Below are 20,948 nucleotides of genomic sequence, written 5' to 3'. Positions count from 1 at the left end.
GCCTTTGAGAACAGTTATATAATACTCTGAAGGAAGTGTTCTAAAGTTAAGAGAAAATAACCCTGATGATACAATCACTGTGGGAATCCCCAGTTTTAATGACTCAGATGCAACAATTCACCAGTTTATTGAGTGGTTGACACTAAGAGTGAGCGAAAGACTGACAGCAGCAGAAGAAATGAAAGCGACACGGACAAAAGGTGAGTGAAGGGAATGAGTGGGCAGGTCCACGTAGATGAAGCGACAGCGTGACAGCGATATGTTGTCAAGGCCCCGAGGGGCTGTGGTTTCTCATTCTGCTAGCCACTGCGGTGATGAACACAGGCAGTGACTCATGACGACACAATCAAAGTCAAAGTACATCCTTTGGTAGTGTCACTCCTCTACATGGTCCGCCTGCTGTCAGTCACTCTTTCATCCTCACTGTCTGTCTCAGGCTGCATCTTTGTCCTCACACTGTGGTTTTACAAAGTCAGCTTTCTTCTGAACCCCCCCCTTACTTGGCTTTTCCTTCACAAGGCTGTCAAACAGCAACCGACAAATTGACTCGTTCACAATCCGTCAAACAAAATTTTCATTAGAAAAGCAAATCAAAATCTGCAAAGCAAAAACAATAAGGACTTGAATAATACTGAACAGATAGGTAGATGAATTCCATCTATTCATCCATCCATGCATCCTCTTGTGCTTATCCATTTCAGGGTTACGGGGGGGGGGCTGGAGCTTACCCCAGCTGTCACAGGGTGAGGGGGAAGCACACTTGAGATAGGTCAGAGCAGCTTAATTGAATTTGTGTGGAGATGGATGTATGGTGCCACTGCGATCCCTGAACACTAGCCTAAACACCGGCTTTTATTCACTGGAATTCTGTACCCAAAATAAAAGTTAAAATACAATAAGAGCAAGTAAACATTACATGGAACTAATTACTGGACTTAAAAATATCTTTGAAACTAGTGACTTTCCTCTCAGCCTTAGCTGTGGCACGCTACCTAAGATAGAAGGTAATAAAATCTACATTATCGTATGCTGACATAATGACATTAAAAAAGCACTTCTGAGGTATTAAGTTACTAGTTTCCTGATTTGCTGTATAAGGCTAAGTACAGCCAAACACAAATCAGATTACACATAAACTTTACAAACAAATACTAAACAAAAATATGGAAAAAAAAACATAATGAAGAATTGCACAGCAGAGGATTTTACTCCATGTCGCCCCATCAAATGAAGGATCTGGAAACAGCCTCATTACCCCCCCTGCCTTATTTCAACTGACAGAAAATAGCAGTAACATCACTGTGCTGTGATAAGACACAATAAGCCAAACTAGCATGTGGCACAGTGACAATTTTTAACACTAATCGTCAAATGGCAAACATCCTCAATCATTATGCCATTACTTAGCAGCTTCCAAGAAAGCTGCCTAATGTTCTTTGTTTAGGATGTCATTTAAGGTCCACCCAGCCTCCCGCCAACAAAGCAGCACTTAGGAAAGGAAATATTGCGCAGGACTAACAAGCCAAAAGTCTCATGCTACTCCAGTTTCCACTCTGGTATTAGCAACAAAAACTGAGAGACAAATACAGCTACCCTGCTCCCAACATACAGCGTAAGATGGATTTTAAATGGCATTGCCTAGCAACAGCCTGCTAAGCTCTTGGCAGCTGCTTAGTTGTGGTGCATACTGATAGACAGAAACACAGAGAGACAGAAACACACACACACACACACACACGCATATACACAGACAGCAACAGTAGAACCTAATATGATGGAGCTCATCAAGGCATCAACAAGGTGAAGAGCAGCGAGGTTTATATAAGCAAAGGATTAATTGCTGCTCTGCTTTATGCGCGTGGTGCTGTACTGACCTGAACTTTGACTCTGAGTGTATCATATTACAGCTAAATTCAGCACAGATGCTGGAATTACATTACTTTCAATTAACTGCAGCCCTTTATAGGGATACTAATGAAGATTTATTATGAAGTAAAATTTCATTTGGCCATGCTTACTGATGCAACAAAGTACTCATAAAACAAACATTGGTTTTATTCTAAGTGCGCTACAATTGCTTATGATTAGTTTTCAGGAAGATGATGTGGATCCACGTAACTACAAGTCAAAATGTATTTATTAATTTTTTTAATAGGTCATCAAGAAAAACAAGTCCAGATTAACCAATGGTTGTGAGTTTGGCTCATGATAATTAAAGTAAATGAAAAGATGACGCTGCAGAGGGAGAATCATTCGACTGAAATCGTTTTTGTTTGAAAAAGCGATTCTGTCATTTTCAGAAACAATCATTTATCTCTCACTGTTGAATATACATTAGCTTGGCAACAGAAGTCGCTCCAAAAATTTTGCAGACAGGTGTTTCTTGATGTGTGGTTAAAAGCTTTTCTACAGAAGCACAAAGAAACCAGCAAGACTGAGGGCCTAAAATGAAGGGATGAAAGATCCTGACACGCCCATCAACAACTCACAGAAGGCTGTCAGAAGCGGTCTTAATGAAAGACTTGCACCCAAAAAGCCTCTTCTCCCTCTCTCTCTGTGCAAGAAAACTCACAACATAGAAATGCACAGAAAAAAAAAGAACTGGGGTGTGAAAAATGGCAGCAGGTGCTTTGAACTGACAAGTCAAAATCCGAAACATCTGCCCTCACAGAAGACGGTTTGTATGCTGAGGTGTCTACAAGGCAGAGTGTCTGCAGGCAATGCTGAAGCATGAGAGTGATTCCTGGCAAGTTTGGGGCTTTATTTCAGCAAACTTAGTTGGGGATTTTGTCAGAATTAAGAGACTCAGATGCTCAGAAGTACAGGAAGTCCTTCTGAGCATTTGGGAGTCAGAAACTCATTTTGCACCATGACAGTGACCCCAAGCATACTGTTAGTCATCAAGAACCACCTTCAACAAAAAGTGCTCTGGCCAGAAGAAACTGTGATAACCCGAATCTAGAGAATAACTCTGCCAATTTCTGTTAGGGATAAACTGCGTGTCAAGTACCTGAAAAGCTGAAAAACTGTGTGCAAGTTCACCAGCATTGGTGGGGTTTTAAAGGGTGGTCACACCAGCTCAGGATTCGATTTACCTTTGTTCTCTTTAAGTTAACGGATAAAGAGAAACTAAACTAAAAGACTTCACTAAAGACAAAACTACTACACGTAATATCTGGGCATGTAATTGCAGATAATTTAAACAGTGTAATCAATAAATGGCTACCAGATTGTATTTGGAATCTGGCAGTTAAAAGTCTTTTACATTGTTTAAAAGCTCTGAATGTGAAGGATTCAGGGCTGTGAAGCACCTCTCGCTGACGGCCCGTGAAGCTAAAGTTAGTTCAAGTAACTGGAGTGTAGAGTTGTCAACACTTTCACACGGTCTTGGTACGCTTGGTAAATATCTGGTATTAATACCAGAAGTAGGCAATTATTTTTAACATAAAGAAAGGTAACTGAAAGCCATTAATACTGTAATCTGACGGTAGTTACATTTTATAATTAAAAAAAAAGACAACAGTCTTTTTATCTGATTCTTTTCATGTAGAAACAAGATAAATTGTGCTTCATGTGCTTGTTTACATTATGTGTGTATCATTTATTTAAATTAAAAAAAAAAAAATCATCCAAAACAGAAGTTAGGACACTGGGAGTGAGACACTTGAGGGGAACTTTTTCATCTGTTATAAAATACTTGTTTATTGCACAGAGTGAGACAGAAGAGATAAGGCAATAAGGCATTTTGTGACTGTAGTAGGGAACAACCTCAAGCAGAGGTTAACTACATTATTCTATTACTGTCAGACACTCACTGACCTATAGCCTGAAGAGGTCCACACATAAATGTGCGTGCGTGTGTGTGTGTGTCTTGCAGATTTGCCACATCTCTCCAAGGCTTATCCTTCCTCATTGTTGATTTCCTCTCCTTTGCAAAGATTGCTGTGACATCTGAAGGTGCATCTTCATGGACAAAAGCGGTTTTAAACAGCGGTATCTGCAATCAGCAGAAACCAGTAGGAAGAAGGTGTGTAGAACATCGTGATGTGCTCTCATATAGTGTTTGAAGTACAACAGAAATCACTTAAGTTTAGCTGTTTCTGTCTGTGACCTCATTTCATATTCCAGAAATAGCTCCCTCTCACCTCACACTGCTACATCGCATGGCTACATGGGACACACACACACACACACACACACACACACACACAGCCACGTAATGCAGCCCAGTGGAAGGTGGAGTGTGACATTTAAACATTCCTCCTGCAACAGGGGCTCTTATAAAGCCGGGGTGGACCATTTTAATATCAAACAGGACGCTCCGTCTCCCCGAGGGCTGCAAATGAATGGAGATAGCATGTGCATGTTCCTGTGAATGTGAAGCCTACCTGAGTACAGGGAGGCATCGGGGTACTGGTTGTTCTGACTGACTATTATGGTGTTTATAAAAGTAGTCCGGTCTAAGAACATCTGTGCAGCACTATCGGATACCAGAAATCCAACATTTTAGCTACAGTCATCGCTGAAGATATCATTGGCTAAATGCATGTAAAGTATGGGAAATAAAGTTAGTGAAGACTCTGCGCTGATAGGGAAAATGATCTGCCTCATGTGTGCTTTGTTGATCTATTGATAAGTTTCAGCAGCTGCATTCATGCTTCATCAGGATGGTCCTAAAAGCCTTGGTACACAAACAAAATGAATCCATTCTGTATTTTCCAAAACAAAGCAGACACCAAGATGCTATGACGTAAAAGCAGTTACCTGAAGCAAACAGCTTAATAAAATAAAAGCTGGAAACTCTGATAATCTTATATTTTGGCAGTCCTGTCCAGTTTGGAGGTTAAGCTGCCTCAATGATTAGAGGCCAGCTAAAAACACCCACACAAGCAGTCCTTTTTCCTGCAGTAAATTATGACCCGCTGGATGGAAACATATAATTTGAGTGAAAGTGAAAATATTTTCTAGTTATAGCCTACTATCAAAGAGTGAAAAGGCAATTAGGAAAGAAAGCAACAAAGGTGCATTATTTCTGACTTTTCATTTAAATGCTATGGTTTACAGTAGAAATGGGTTTCACAGGTTGGTGCCGACACATTTTGATGACTGATTTCTCCCAGCAACATCTGCACAGGCTGACAACTGACTGCAATCACTAAGGTGGAGTTATTACTCATGTAGGAAGCGCTCATTCCTGCCTTCCTGCCTTTCTTTAGACAGCACCTTCCACAGACTGTACAATCTTCTTCATCCAGTTGGCAAAACAAATACATATTTTTCTCCATCTCTGTCTCTCGCTGGCACACAAATATTGTACATACACAGTCCTTCTCATGCTCAATCCCTGAGAGGGCCCTAAAGCCTTAACAAGGAAGATTTAATTAGTTTTCAAAGTAAATGGGTGAGCGAAGAAGGGGCTATTATCTTTATGCTTAACGGCAGCAGTTGTGTGTTCCCATGGAGAAAGCATCTCTGGTGGCATTCAGTAAAACACTACGGCTTTGATGTACAAAATGAGGAAAAGAGAAAGAGCCCAAGGGAACGTGTAAAAGCTGATTGCTCTCCTGTGTCTGCGTATGAGAGAGCAGGCATATGGTCATTAATTTGCTTTGACTTATCAAATGCATAAAAAAGGTATTCATCAGAAGAATTAGGACATTACAGAATCTGTATACAGTCTATATTGAGTGTTTAAACTCTTATACTAACTTGATATCTTTTAACAACTGGCCATGAGTTCATCTGGAAGAAGGTAGCAGGGACCAAGAGTGTACTGCAAAGAGACGGTGGTTTCTGAAACACTATCCTGCGTTCAGAGAAGCCTAAACACAAACAAATCACTGTGGAGCCGTGTGTGGGTCGCACAAAGATAACACTGTGGTTTGTTACCCTTCAGCCCTTCATTCATAAGACAAAAGAGAGAGAAAAAAAAAGAAATTCTGCTCTTTTTGTCAGGATGATGTGGAAAATCCAAGATGTACACAGTATGCACACAACCCCACCACAACATGGTTTTAGACCAAACTGTTAGTCTACATTTTTCTTGTTCTCACGAATATGTGTAAAATCATTGTCAGGGCAGCAGGCGGTAGAAATTTCTCTACAGTTAAACAGCAAAAGTTTCCTTCTTCTTAACCTTTTCACATTCAACTTCCTGACAGTGCTGTGGCATCATCCTGCCCTCTGTCCTCTTTCCTCTGCTGCTGATGTGAGAAACTCAGCTGCGCACACAACTTACTGCTGGAAGAGGAGTTACTGCTTGGTCTCAGCCTCAAAAATTAAAATTTACACCATTTCATACACAGCTAATTATACCAAACAATTAATGCCTCTCTTAGCTTGTCCAGAATGAGTCGATAATAATGACAATATTAATAGAAGCGTCACATGGGTGGATGGAAAATATGGGTTTTAGCGTGAAAAGGTGTCATCTGAGTCGACTGTGGGCAAAGCAGCTCAAAGATGTCACACTCAAATCTGTCTGCTACATAAAATATGGTTACAAGCACCATCACCATTGTCTCAGGCAAAATATGGACATTTCACTTTCTGTATCAGTGTACTAGTATTACTCATGTTGTGGACATGTATGTAAGAGCAGCAAGAGAGAACCATTTAGAACCACATTTGTAGAAAGTAAGACTCATTTTCAGGACGAGGTGTAATATATACTGTAACAATACCAAAACATCCAATTTAGGGAGAAGAGCATGCAGCACAAGTTAAGAAACTTCCACAGGAGCAGTGACTTTACTTCAGTGAACTTGCCACCACCTTAAGCTCCCAGCACAGGAATCCTAGACCTGTGTTTCTGAGTGCAGCCATGTCACAAAGCTAACACTAACTGTTGGATGAATTAGAGGAAGTGGAGACAGCTGGGGAAAACAAGACACAGGAAGCAAAACTGAAGGCAATGCACGAGGAACAACTACTTACACAATAAAGCAGAAAGTGCAAACAAAAAGGGAAGAACACAGACACTAAACACAAGAGACTTGACGCAGGAGGAAAGAACACTGAGGGAGGAACCGAGGAATCTATCCATCCATCCACCCATCCATCCATCCATCCATCCATCCATCCATCCATCCATCCATCCACCCACCCATCCATCCATCCATCCATCCACCCACCCACCCACCCATCCATCCATCCATCCATCCATCCATCCATCCTATTAAACAGATTGCATGACAACTTTGCGCACCATTCAACGCAACAGCTTTGGCCTGGAGTTTCTCCTTCTTAGCTCCGATTCTGGTTCCAGGTCTCCTGTGATAGAATTCACTTTTGGCCAAACCAAAAACTAATTTATTAATGTGGATACCTTTTCCAGCAGCTGTCACAGTGTATCTCTGTGCAAAGGATAGCATTTAGCTCAAAAAGCCTACTGGGTTGGTTTTGAACATCTGATTTTTCTTTTTTCTTTTTTTAACACGGACAGCTGGTCAGAGCTAAAAGATCAGGAGGAGACAGTTAGTGCCGCTAACTGCTGCCCACGCCACACTATACACTCTGATTGAACCACCAAACAAAAATACTCCACACACTTCATTACAGGAGAAACGTTTATCCCTTTTATAACTGCGAAAGTACACTACAGTGGGAGATCTGACCGGTGTCCTTTAAATACTGACACAACAAACAAAAGCTGGATTCAGAGAAATCAGCAGCTGTTAGGAGATTCTGCCTATCTGATAAATATTTCTGACTTCAAAATAACAGCTAATGCTGTTCTAATCAGAGGCATATTTACACACTTACATTTGAGAAATAATGACCATATTTTATTTTGCTGGGGTAAAAAAACATGGTTGGCAAAACAAAAGCATAAAACCTTTGTGTCTGAGTCTAAAATGTTGAATACTTTCATTACTGGCCAATCATGCCCTCAGTCCCAATCTCAATCCCTGCAGCAAAATGAGGAGTTTCCTTAGTGATTAACTTTCCTGTTAACTGTTACATGGCAATCAGTTTATGTTGTATGCTCTGTACTGTTGTCCCTACACATTAAAAAAAATGATGTGGGTAAGGACAAACTATATCCAGCTAAATGAAACAGCCACGTATTGCTGTGAAAGATATTTATGAATAATAGTTCTGGTTTTTAGACCAGTGACAGCAATAAGACCCATAATGCAAAGAACACAATAATGTACCTTCCAAAAATATTCCAAATACATTTTTGTTTTTATTAAACAGAAAAAAAAAGCTCCACTGCACACGGGTTATGTACAAAGAGCACCATAATAATATTAATTCAGTATATGATGCTTTAGTCATTGGAAGCAATACATACTAGTTTCTAGTTCCTGTGTTGGGACATGACTGAAGTCTCTGAGGGAGGGCAGGAGCTCGTCACTGCTGTGCCGTGTTAGTGCTCGCTGACTCATACACCTTGAAAATGGTTGTTCTGAACAATTTATATGATGAGTGACATGGGGTGGCAAGGCTGAAACACTGCTTAGAAGCATGCTGGTATAGCCCAAGGCAAACACACCTTCCAGAACAAGAGAAATTTATTCTAGAGCGATAAAGAATATATTCATATTGCAAATATTTAATTTACTTTTAAAGATAATTTAAAAAAGGAATACATTCAAAGTCACATTTTGTTTTGTAAATTCAGTTTTTTTTTATGTGCACTCAGAGTCGACCATTATCTCTGTGTATGTGAGTGCAGGCCTACTGTAATCCATTGGAGTTAAAGGCTATGGTGACTGAGGTTTGAGAAAGCCTCAGATTTGGAGGAGCAAAGATCTAACTGAAAGAGAGGTTCATCTAGAAGGTCATCTGACTGTTGTTTTCAATTACTTGCTGACGCTGATGTGCACACTGGAGACACATTTGTAATTATATCCAAGTTCCATGAGGCAGATTACGCTTTAAAGTTGACCTCTGCACATTTTATTCAGTCCATGGATGCGATGCAGTTGAGGGTGGGTGATTACAGCTGAGGATAATCCCACACTGTGAGGGCTGCGGATGACACCAACAGTCCAATGCTGTGCATACAAAAGCAGTTTAAGTGTGACTTGTACTTTGAGTTATTCCTAGAAAGTAAAGCCGTTTACCGGTGTATCTTACTGCACACTGTAGCAGCATGTGGCACATTCTCTTTATATAAGCATCTTCTGAAGCTTTGACACTTTCAAAGTCATGCTGATGATGGTAACATGACAAATGAGAAGTAGCGTTCAGGCTGTAATACTGTTAAAAGGGAAAGTGACAGCTATATATAACAGGGGAACATCTGGTTTCACTGTTTTGCTGGTGTTTCTCTGTGAGACACTTCACTCTGCAATGACAATAGATTTGTGGATGCTCCAGGTTTGTTGTTATCATATTGTACTACTACTTTGTGTGAGCAAATTACTTGTGTAACAACTAAGCACAACCCGAGATGATCAGGCCCTACAGCAGTTCTTAGATAAGCAGCAGTTCAGATATTAGCTAGATATTGTAAACTGACTGCATTCTCAAAAGAACTCTGAAATGTATTTCCAGCTTCATTCGAAACTGCTGCTGCTCACTTGTTTAAACTGAATTTTTCCCAAACCACAGGCTGTCTTCATGGTTGTAAACATGTAAAAAGTTCAGAAAGGATATAAATCAGTATGATTTCGACAACTTAACACGTCTAACACTACTTGGTCTATTAATGGCAAACCTCAAATTACATAAATGGTATAAACTATGCAGTGACATACTGTCATCCACACCAGAAAGAGCTATATATTATCATGAGGCTTCCTGAAGAAAGTTTCTTGCATAGATATAAGACAACAAAGGGAAAATTGTATGTCTTTTCCTTTCACACTACTTTTCTTTCACAGAGACTGCATCGCTCTCTCTTTCAGTGTGTCGCTTCCAGTCTTCCCAAACTGAAATGCCTATAGGAGCTCCTTTCAGCGGGGAGCAACAGCCCTGTATTCTTTGTTGTGATCTTCATCTGTGAGAGCATGTAACTGAGTGTGCACGAGGCAGAGCAAGAGTGACAGAGAGAAAGAGTCCGGAAGGACCGCCTGTCCTGTGACCTGGACATAATTGAGACCGGCAGGAGCGCAGTTCTGGGAACCGCCGACAGACATTAAACTACACAAACATGAAAACCTGAACACGTGAAACAGATATGAAGACACAAACACATCCGCCCATTACTTCTGCTTATAAAATCCAGGGTGTGTGTGTGTGTGTGTGTGTGATGTGACTGAAGCCTTTGACAGCTGTGACCACAGGTGACTCTTCCTTTAGAATTGGTGGGTTTATCCATTTGCTGCTGGACAGTGTGTACTTGATCTTTAGCTCTTTTTGATACTGGGACCTAAAATTTGAATCCATGAATACAATACAAGTGGCCCTGTGAATGAGGTGACAATTAAGAGGTTTGTCTACTTTCCAGTGTTCAACCAGTGTTGATTATTGAGGAGTCACCAGTATGAATGCCGTCAGGGCAGAAACAAATTTCCTTTGCAGGCCATCTAAGGGTCAAGCCTAAAGCCCAAATTAAATTTAAGCGTTTAGGCCTAAAAATACATATATATTAAGAAAGTGTGTGTGTGTGTGTGTGTGTGGGGGGGGGGGGGGGGGGGGGGGGGGCAATTATTAAACATTGATAAGTTTTTCCTTCCTAAAGTAATATAAACAACTTGTTTTGTCAAAGCTAAACATGCTTGAGTAGTAACAGAAAATGGCCTCATGCTTCCTAAATGACCTTCCAACTCTCTATTTATTCCTTCTGCTGCCTCCATCTGCTCATTGTTCCATTCATTTCACCCGATTACTCTCATCTCACACCCTCGCTTCTTGCGTCCTCCTATTTTGAACACTTAAATCAGCATTCATTTTCCTGGGAGGAGAAGTGATGGGGACTGGCAGGACTTTCATCTGAAAAGCTACTATAAATAACCAGTTGAAGGAGAAGAGATGGAGAGATGAGAGAAAAGAGAGGGGTGGAGGGAGAGTGGGAGTTGAAATATACTAGTTGTGGGCATTACAAATATTTGGTTAGATGAGAGCATTTGAGTAGAAAGAATTCACAGAGACAGCAAAGAATGATGCAGGTTGCACTTCAGAGTGCTGCTGAATCCAAAGCAGGCGAGCAGGCTGGTGGTGTTTCATAAAGTATGTGAACAAAAACAACCACATCTGATCTGTCAAAGACGTCCTCTGGAACCTTGTACCTTTTACTCAAAAGAAGCAATACAGACCAGAATTACTTTAACTTAATGCACCGACGAGGATGCTTTAGTTTCACTACTGCCCATTGCCTATACACACCATACACGTTACTAGTCAAGATACCGGCATTGTTATGCAACTCTTCGAAGGCTAAATGCAATAGATTCAAACCAGAAGGCATCTGAGAAATTCTCAACCTAACCTCCATTCTTTCTCTTGCCCTCCTCTTGTTTGATACAGCATGATGATGTGATTTTAAACGTTATTGCTGGGGCAAACTGTATTGGCAAAGAGGTCTACAATGATGTCCATGACTCAGTATAGGATCACAGTGCTCAGGTTTAAAATAAGGGGAACATGGAAAAAGGATGGGGCACCATTAGACTTTTTGAGAGATAACTATTTTCTAGAAGAGGGTGAATGCAAAGAGTTAAGCCCAGCAGGACTTACTGAAAGTAAAGTAAGGTTCAAATGTGTGCTTTGAAGCTCTTACCCAACGTCTTCCTTCTTCTGACAAACACAGGAATCAGTATGCATAGATAATCGCAGCCTTGACCCCTTCAGCTATCTTATCATCATCTTTGCAGCTAGATAATCCACAACAAACACGTCCTTCGATAAACACATACGGCCTATTCCTATTGCTTATGCTGTTTGCAGCCTAGCACATGCTGTAATGATTTTTAAAGAGTTGGCTTATCAGTCACCACTTCCACAAGCTGAAGAACAAACTCACCTTAGTCGTCTTCACACCCTGTCTGTGCTCTAGTAACACATCTTCATTATATTACGCTGTCATAGATTCTTTTATTAATGAATAGAATTGGTTCATGCTACAGTCATACCAGAGAAAACTGTGGTTGGAAACTGCAGTGACTTGGGGACTTGGCAACCTTGTTTTTATATAGGAATATAACCAGAACACAACCACTTGCCCAGAGGTTGAGTGTGCAAGACCGTCAACCTCTGGGTGACCAGTTTGTCACCAAACTACGTATATTTAGTTGAATGTGAATGCATTGAATACGCTACTACTGACTGTGTATGAGGAAGAGAGTTGTTCTTGAAGGCTACAGTATTAATCTTAAACTGGATTGTAGGTCTATTGTTGAATACCTTGAACACTGTAAATATACATTGATCAGGCATAACATTATGACCATAGAGATGTAAAGTGAATGACACAAATTAGTTCTTCATCATAACCCCTGTTAGTGGGTGGGCTATATGAGAGAGCAACTGAACATTTTGTCCTCAAAGTTAGAAGCAGGAAAAATGGGCAATCTCAAGGATTTGAGTGAGTTTGACAGGGGCCAAATTGTGATTGCTACATGATTGGGTCAGAGCATCTCCCAAACTGCAGCTCTTGTGGGGTGTTCCCGATCTGCCGTGGTCAGAATCTAACAAAAGTGGTCAAAGGAAGGAACAGTGGTTAACCAGTGACAGGGTTGTGGGCAACCAAGGATCACTGACGCACGTGGGGAGTGTAGGCTGGCCTGTGTGGTCCAATCCAATAGACGAGCTTGCTGAAAAAAGTTAATGCTGGTTCTGACAGAAAGGCGTCAGAATACACAGTGCATCGCAGTCTGTTACAGGGCTGCATAGCCACAGACTAGACAGGGCGCCCATGCTGACCCCTGTCCACTGTCGAAAGTGCCAACAGTGAGCACGTGAGTATCAGGACGGTGAAGGTGGCCTGGTCTGATGAATCACGTTTCCTTTACATCACGTGGATGGCTGAGTGCATGTGTCGCATATCTAGGGAACACATGACACCAGGATGCACTATGGCAAGAAGGCAAGCCGATGGAGGCAGTGTGATGGTTTGGGCAATGCTCTGCTGAAAAACCTTGGGACCCGCCATCCACCTGGATGTTATTTTGACTCGCTCCACCCACCTAAACAGTGTTATAGACCATGTGCACCCTTTCAACAGTATTCCCTGATGAGCACAGTGGACTCATCTCTGTGCTTGTCCTGCTAGACCTCAGCACGTTTGATACTGTTGACCATAATATTTTATTACAGAGATCAGAGCATGCCATAGGTATTAAAGCTACTGCACTGCAGTGGTTTAAATCATATCTATCTAATAGACTCCCTGAACCTTTCTTTAGTTACACTGCCATGGGCCTTGGCTGCTGGGGGCTTCCCATCATGCACTAAGTGTTTCTTCTTCACACACCTCTGCTCACTCTCTGGGTATATACACCACTCTGCATTTAAACATTAGTTATTATTAATCTCTGTCTCCGTTACACAGTGTGTCCTTTTGTCCTGTCTCCCTTCCCTAACCCCCAAACAATTGCGGCAGATGACTGCCCCTCCCTGAGCCTGTTTCTGCTGGAGGTTTATTCCTGTTAAAAGGGAGTTTTTCCTTCCCACTGTTACCAAGTGCTGCTCATAGGGGGTCATCTGATTATTGGGGTTTTCTCTGTATTACTGCAGGGTTTTTACTTACAATAAAGCTTCAAGGTGACTGTTGTGATCTGGCATTACATAATCCATGGAGGCCCCACCTCAAAACCTACAGGACATAAAGGAACATCTTGGTGCCAGATACCACAGCACATCTTCAGGGGTCTTGTAGAGCCCATGGTTTGGTCAGGTGGTCATAATGTTATGCCTGATTGGTGTGTATAATTTTCTTTGAGCACCTGGATGGGAAACTGCACCAAGCAGGACTTCATGGCCCTAAAAAGGGTGGTTCGTTCAGCTGAACGGACCATCAGAACCACCCTCCCCAACCTGCAGGACATTTTACACCAAGCAGTGCAGGCTGAGGGCCATGAAGATCCTAAAACAGCCCAGCCACCCCGGACACTCTCTCTTCTCCCTGCTCCCATCAGGCCGGCGTTACCGCTGCCTGAAGGCTAAGACTGAAAGGTTGAAGAAGAGTTTTTACCCACAAGCCATCCGTCTGCTCAACTCTGAGCCCTAACTGGACCATTATTGCACAATGTAAATATTATAATTTATAAAAGGGTGTATAGTGTATAGTATATAGAGTATAGTGTATAGTGTGAATTACTTTTTTTATTTTTATTCTTCTTCTTATTTATATGTGTGTGTATATATGGTTGCAGGTACAAAATACATTTCACTGTGCATTGTACTGTGTATAACTGTGCATGTGACAAATAAAACACTATCTGATCTGATCTGATTAAAATGTATTGCCCAAATTAGCTGAATTTATCAAAAAAATTATTCATAATTATACTTTAAAGAAATAAATACAGCAATATTATTCAACCCCGCCCCCGCCCCCGGTCCCATGTCTTCCCCCCGCCCCCCAATCCCTGTGAGTGATTTGCTTTGTGTTTGAAAAGCAAAGACATGTTATAATGGATGGTGCTGTGAGGCATTTTTTCTCCATCATGAGAATGTGCCATTGCAAGTACACTAATTTCACAGTAAATTAATGAGTAAATTCACCCTCCATGTGATGTCTTTAAGAAAATAAAGAAAAATACATTTATAGTTTTGAAAGCTAAACAAATTTGCATAAGCCATTTAAGTATGCATCTTGAGTTATTAGGTTCTAATCTATTAAAATTTATGGTGGTGCTGGAATACTATAGTTAGTATAATCTCATCAAATGTAGGATGCTACATGACAAATTCAAATGTGGGTAAAAAATGAAGCGAGAGCGCATGAGAATTGAGAGGTCTGTATGAAGTCTGAGTCTCATGATATTAATGTCAAGAAACCAGAATAATGAGTATGCAAACGAGGCTTGTAAATAACTGTGTGCTACCCGCTGTAGGCACCCCCTGGACCTGTGTATGCTGACAGCGTATTCTGTTGCACTGATGGATCATGAAGTGAATTATAGTAGTCAAACATTAGCTGAACTGGGGTTCAGGGACCTACTTGACAGGTTTCCAGAGATCCTTTGCCAAGTAAGGATTAGCTTCATTTTCACATAATCTCATTTATTTACTCGAGACATCATATGTTCAAGACATCATTGCATAAGGATTTTGGAGCAACTTGAATATTACCTACATCTCTCACCCTTGTACAAGCATGTTTACTACAGAACCACACCAGAAAATATGCAGACATATGAGGATCTATTAAATGGAGCTCAGGTGTGCTTTTCTCCTACCTTCCACTTGTGTTACGAAGGACCACCAGGGCATCAGGGAAGCCGTCCAGGTTGTAGTCCCCAAGGTGAAGGGTCAGGGGTTGGCTGGATATCCCTGGCACAAAGCCCCAGACTGTTTCTTTCCGCTTGAAATCTGACAGAACTTTTATCCACTGCAAAAAAGCAAGTTCCCCAACAGTTAGACTTCAATCACAGAGTGACTCCGATGATACCACACTGGAAACATTAATGACAGCAATACAGGACAAAGAATGTTAAAGGTAAAACTAAGCAAATAAGCCTGATAGAACAAAGACATTTAGCTTATATTTAGCTTCAGGAGAACTCAAAAGAAAACAGGAGATTATAACTGTTGAATAGTGGATGCTCAGGAATCTAATTACATGTTAAATAAATACAATATTAAAAAATATTTTAAATTGAAGTACCATGAAAGTAATACAACTTACATATTCTAATAATAAAAGACTTGGGTAAATTAACTGCATGGAGTGGTCCTTATGTGAGTTTGAACTCATTTCTTATTAAATAAGCAAAGTTGAAAGTGATATGGCCCCTCCGTGAATCACCACCTTATCATGATGGAGGAGTTTCCCAGAGGCTATGTTGTTGGGGGCAGTTTGCATAAATAACTCTTATGTTAAGACAAAAATCAAGGGTCCAGTGTACACTGGGACACGGTTACAGGGGTCCTAACCTGGAGCCAAGCCTAGAATAGAGGCTTGAGGGCAAGCACTTGGTGGCCGGGCATTAATCCATGGGGCACAGCCGGGCTCAGCCCAAGAAGCTGCGTGGGTCCGTCCTCCTATGGGCCCTACCACCCACAGGAAGGTCCTGATCAGGCTGTGGTCAGAGGCGGAGGTTCTGGCGCTCCGATCCCCGGCTTTCAAAACTGGCGTGTGGCACATAGAACGCCACTTTTCTGATGGGGAAGAAGCCTGACCTGGTGAGTGAGGTTGGGAGACACCGAATATAGTTGGGCTCGCCTCAATGCACAGCTTGTGCCTTTAGGTTGGTGAATGGGTTCTGACTGTCGTTTGTGCCTATGGGCCCAACAATACTTCAGAGTACCCAGCCTTCTTGGAGTCACTGGGTGGGGTGCTGGAGAATGCTCCATCTAAGGACTCCATTGTTCTGCTGTGGTACTTTAATGCTCATGTGGGCAATGACAATGAAGTTCGGTCATTCGAGAGGGACCCGGAGTAGAGCCGCTGCCCCTCCACATCAAAACGAAACAGTTGATGTGTCTTAGACATCTGACTAGGATGCCTCCCAAATGCCACCTGGGTGAGGTGTTTCAGGTGGCTGGGATGAGGAAGTCTTAAGACTGTTGCCCCACGCAACCTGAACCCGGATAATCGGTAGAAAATGAATGGATGGATGGATGGATGTAGACTGAGTTGGCTCTATCACAGTGTTGAGAGGACAAAATACAAGAAAGCACGTGCTCAAAAGTGAGCTACGATTAAAAAACAAAAAAAAAAACATGTTAATAAGAAAGCTGAACCTTTTATCTAACATTTCAGGTATTATTTTTACTTTGACTGCATCAGAAGTAACAGATCACTTTGCCCATACAGCGTATACACCTACACATTAGTACAGTACGTATGCCAGGGTAATGGGATTTTGACAGCAATAACTAGTTTTAAAAAAATGAAGCAATTTCATGCACAATGATCGCCTATTTTCAAATGCTTTTAGCTCATCCAAATCAGCAGACTAAGAGCAATGGTTAAGGTAACTGACATTAATAGTGATTTTTTTTTCTTCTTTTCTTTTTTCAGTGCTGTTAAAGTACTTCAGTAATGCTCAAACCTGATGGTCCAACAGTGGCTAGCTTTAGGAACACCTTAACACACAGTAAGTGTCTTTGAAATTTTCAGCACTGTGTGTGCTGTGGACTGTGTGTGAAAACTAAGGCAATGAAAAAAACTTGACAAATACTTTAGTTAAAGTATTTATTAGGGATGTAAAAAGCAATTTTCATTCCACGCTGAGACTCATTGGTAACACTGCAATTTTTGTAACTCTCCAACATTGGGGGTGTTTTCCCGAACACAGCAGATTAAAAAGAAAATGATACACAGAAACCAGTCTATACTGGATTTATACCACATAGAAAACAAAACGGTCGTTTCGGACAATAATGACCTACACACAGACGGGTTTCAGAATCTGATGCCATGCATGTGGCTCACAGCCTGCAGTCTTGTCTTGATGCCATTTTCTTTACACGTGAGACAATAATGAAAGTAGGCCCCCACCCTCGCAGCCTCATTTCTCCCAACACACTAGCAGCAGTCTGAACAACGACTAACATGACATGTTTCTCCAATTACTGTTTTTCTTACCAAAAACTGGTGCCCACAACAGAAAAAAAAAAAAATAGCTGCTGCTTTTCATTTTGCAGTACAAATGTTTAATTGTCCAAATATTCCCAGACAATTAATTTCAGCAAAATTCTAACCAGTAATGGCCATAATGATCTCTCCGCTGTGATTAGTGCCATTACAGTGAGCTGTTAGACACTGGACTCCTGTGAATTACTTACAATTAAAGAGAATGAAGTGTTACACAAAGAAAGTGGGAGAGACCATTATCAGCTCAATTCTCATCCTTATAAACAGAAGCTCATGAGTAGCATGTCTCACCAATCAGTACATATGACATCAGAAAGCCTATGGTTAGCATTAAACTTGGATTTAAGAAACTTCATCATCTGGATCATCTATAAATCCTTTTGCCTGTAGTTGCTGTAGTTCTACAGATATATGGAAAAGAAAAAAAAATGCACTAAATGGACAGTTTATCTCAATTACATGTGTGCATTCTAGAGAGGCATAAGGCCAGGTGCTGGAGGTTTAAACTATTCATGAATGTTAAACATAGACCAGGTGCAAGGGAAAAGACTTCAGAGACACATTCACCAAAACTGCCACTAATAGCTCTTAATACAACCGGCGCATCTGAAAAAGAAAACCATAGCATACTGCCAACTAGCTTTTAATCCATCATGCAAATTGTGATGCAAGTCTGCTCTAAACCACCTGTGCACACTACATGATGTAGTGGCCTGTTTGTAGGCGGGGTAGTGGGTTTAGGTCATGTTAATGATGTGACGCCTCCGTGGTGGCTAAATGCAAAAAGGACATCAACCTTTTGCTTGGAGGCTGCAGGCTGAAATATGAGTTTTTACTCTTAGTTTTAATAACAAAATAAAGTAAAGGTGGCAAAGTAAAGGTTTTTTTCAGCATAAAAACACTAAGAGAAATACTAGAGAGCAGTTAGAAACATGACTAAAACATCATTATTGGCTTTTCCATTCACATTCATCTTTTGCTCAAAGAGCGCAGCGTGTCTTATTTCCTTTTGCTTAATCACTTTCGGTTTGACTCAATCAGCAAATGCAAAGAAAGAAACTGCCCTAATCATGTAATTAAGTAGCACAAAATGGTGTATCTGCATAATTAGAGTTGCATTTGCTTACAATTGGTTGCTTTGTCCCAACAAATACAGAATTATACAGAATTTAATTCATTTAGTTTTATTTGCAAGTTAATTAGAGATACTTAACCCCTTTAGCTTTCATCATGCAAAACATTTTTACAGTGATTTTATTGTGAAGGTAGCTGCTTTTAATATCACATTAAAGTTCTAATTCAGTTAAATGTTACTGTTCTTTTAACAAAGCACGCAAATAATGTGGTTTATTTCCCTAGGTATGAACATGCAGTAACTTGAACTGACTAAATGTAGGCAGAAGTCTGTTGAGGTTGATAGTAATTATACTCCCCTACATTTAGATGGTGTATTAAAAGCAAGGGAGTAAAAAAACAAAAAACTAAGACCTATGTTTCATCTTTTTCAGACGATAAGACCAATCTTGGAGCTTTAATGCGATGGTGCCCAAACAAGCTATCATTAAATGACTTTTGAGTGATGCTGCGATCCAGTTTAAGAGGCTGACTGCCTGCCATATGGGCGTAAAGCTTGGCCATGATTACTGCCATCCAGAGTGGATGGAAGTGCTAGAGATGGCGGCTGTACAGTGGCTGGCAGAGAGCGAGACCCACAGAGGCTGCTGCCAGCCCATTTGTGGCCAGTAAACACAATGCTAGACATGGATGGACATAATGGTACACTGTCCCACACAACCATTCCCATTTGGACACATCCAGAGAGGTGGAACAATTATTCCCCTGTTAATGTAATGCCTGGGGCAAACATGATAATTTCAGTTATTTACAGGAAAGTCACCAATAAGAAAATAGGTGGAAAGAAAAGAAAGGGGAGATAGGAGAAGAGGGAATATAAAGAAAGGAGTGCCGATGATGGGAGTGCATGTACTTTAGTTTGGATGAGTATGTGCGTAAGTCTTGATCTAAAATGACAGACAGTGCTTTAGATAATGGCATATTACTACAGCAACGGGCACTGCTCTAAAAATTCAAATTACGTTTAGTTTCAATCTAAAATCCACTTATTGGATTTTTAAAAAGCTGTAAGAGGTGGTGGTTTGAAATGTGTGCAAGTTATTCTGACTGATCGTGTTACTAGATTTTCAAAGGGTAGCTACATCTTCAATCTTTGCCCTGTAGTCCGCAAGGCGAATCAATTCACAGGTGAATTCTTTCCTCTGGAGTCCTTTGGTCTGTGCTCCGCTATGACATTCTCTCTCAGGACAGAGTAAGGCCTTTACTGGCCACCAGCCTTATCAGCAGACCACTGTGCTGGTATAGGCCCCGAGGCAATCATTGTACTGTCTGTTGCTCCTTTCTAACACTGATTAGAGGAGGTATGAGGAAAAGCGTAGAGAATGCAAAAAGCTTCCAGACAACACTGTAGAAAATGCAGATTTGTATTGTGCATCGGGTTCAAGAGATTACTGTGTAAGCATTATGACGACGTGATAGCCGTTGATGGAAGTGGAGATAGTATCTGCAAATAACTATCCATCTTCTAAAGACAGCTGTGGAGAAGAGCATGTGTTTATGGCAAAGAAAATGATGAAGTAAAACAATGACTCAGAAACAAAAGACACTAAAATGCTGAGATTAAAACGCCACACATTCCCACTTGCTTATACACATGCACGCACTTGAACATAAGATAAACAGATTAATCAAACAGGGGTTCAAAATGAAATTATCATATTAGTAATTTGTTTAGCTGAGTCAAATCAAATGTAAGAGATGCATTATCATTATGGTGTCTTATTATAGCATTTCCTGAATAGAAGGCTAATTCGTATCTCTCAAACATTACCTAATGACACTGATATGTGATGATCATATTGTGTGAACATATGGCAGAACAAAAGCAGATGATGAAAGGCTTAACTGTGGTAAATTAGCAAATTAAATCATAAAGCACATAAGCAAACATGGAAGTCATAAGTTAACTTTTTTCCAAGTCAAAAGAAGGGAAAACAGTTATTTAGGGCATTTTAACGCAACACGATGAGGCAGCGTTTTCACTGTGTTTTTGTTTTTATTGCACAGCAGTACTGTGTAGGGAATCTAGGCTCAGTGAGGATATTAAAGGTTTCTAGTCTACTTAAATAAATGTTTATTTCACAAGGCCGGAATGAATAGCCAACCTGACAGAGCAGCTTTTTAAATAAATCATGAAGCAGTTACTCCTTCCTTG

General features: G+C 40.8%; 1 protein-coding gene across 1 annotated transcript in view; it reads right to left on the bottom strand.

Annotated features, from left to right (window-relative positions):
* The window catches only part of itfg1 (integrin alpha FG-GAP repeat containing 1), a 158,421-nt gene that overhangs the window by 72,772 nt on the left and 64,701 nt on the right, over positions 1 to 20,948 (bottom strand). The window contains exon 10 of the mRNA XM_030726183.1: positions 15,297 to 15,448. Within this exon, the coding sequence (XP_030582043.1) occupies positions 15,297 to 15,448 (152 nt within the window). The remainder of the gene's footprint in view (positions 1 to 15,296; positions 15,449 to 20,948) is intronic.

The sequence above is a fragment of the Archocentrus centrarchus genome, chromosome 3 (assembly GCF_007364275.1).
Source record: "Archocentrus centrarchus isolate MPI-CPG fArcCen1 chromosome 3, fArcCen1, whole genome shotgun sequence".
NCBI classification, from domain to species: domain Eukaryota; kingdom Metazoa; phylum Chordata; class Actinopteri; order Cichliformes; family Cichlidae; genus Archocentrus; species Archocentrus centrarchus.
The sequence above is the reverse complement of the archived record's forward strand: the minus strand, read 5'-3'. Positions and strand labels throughout refer to the sequence as shown.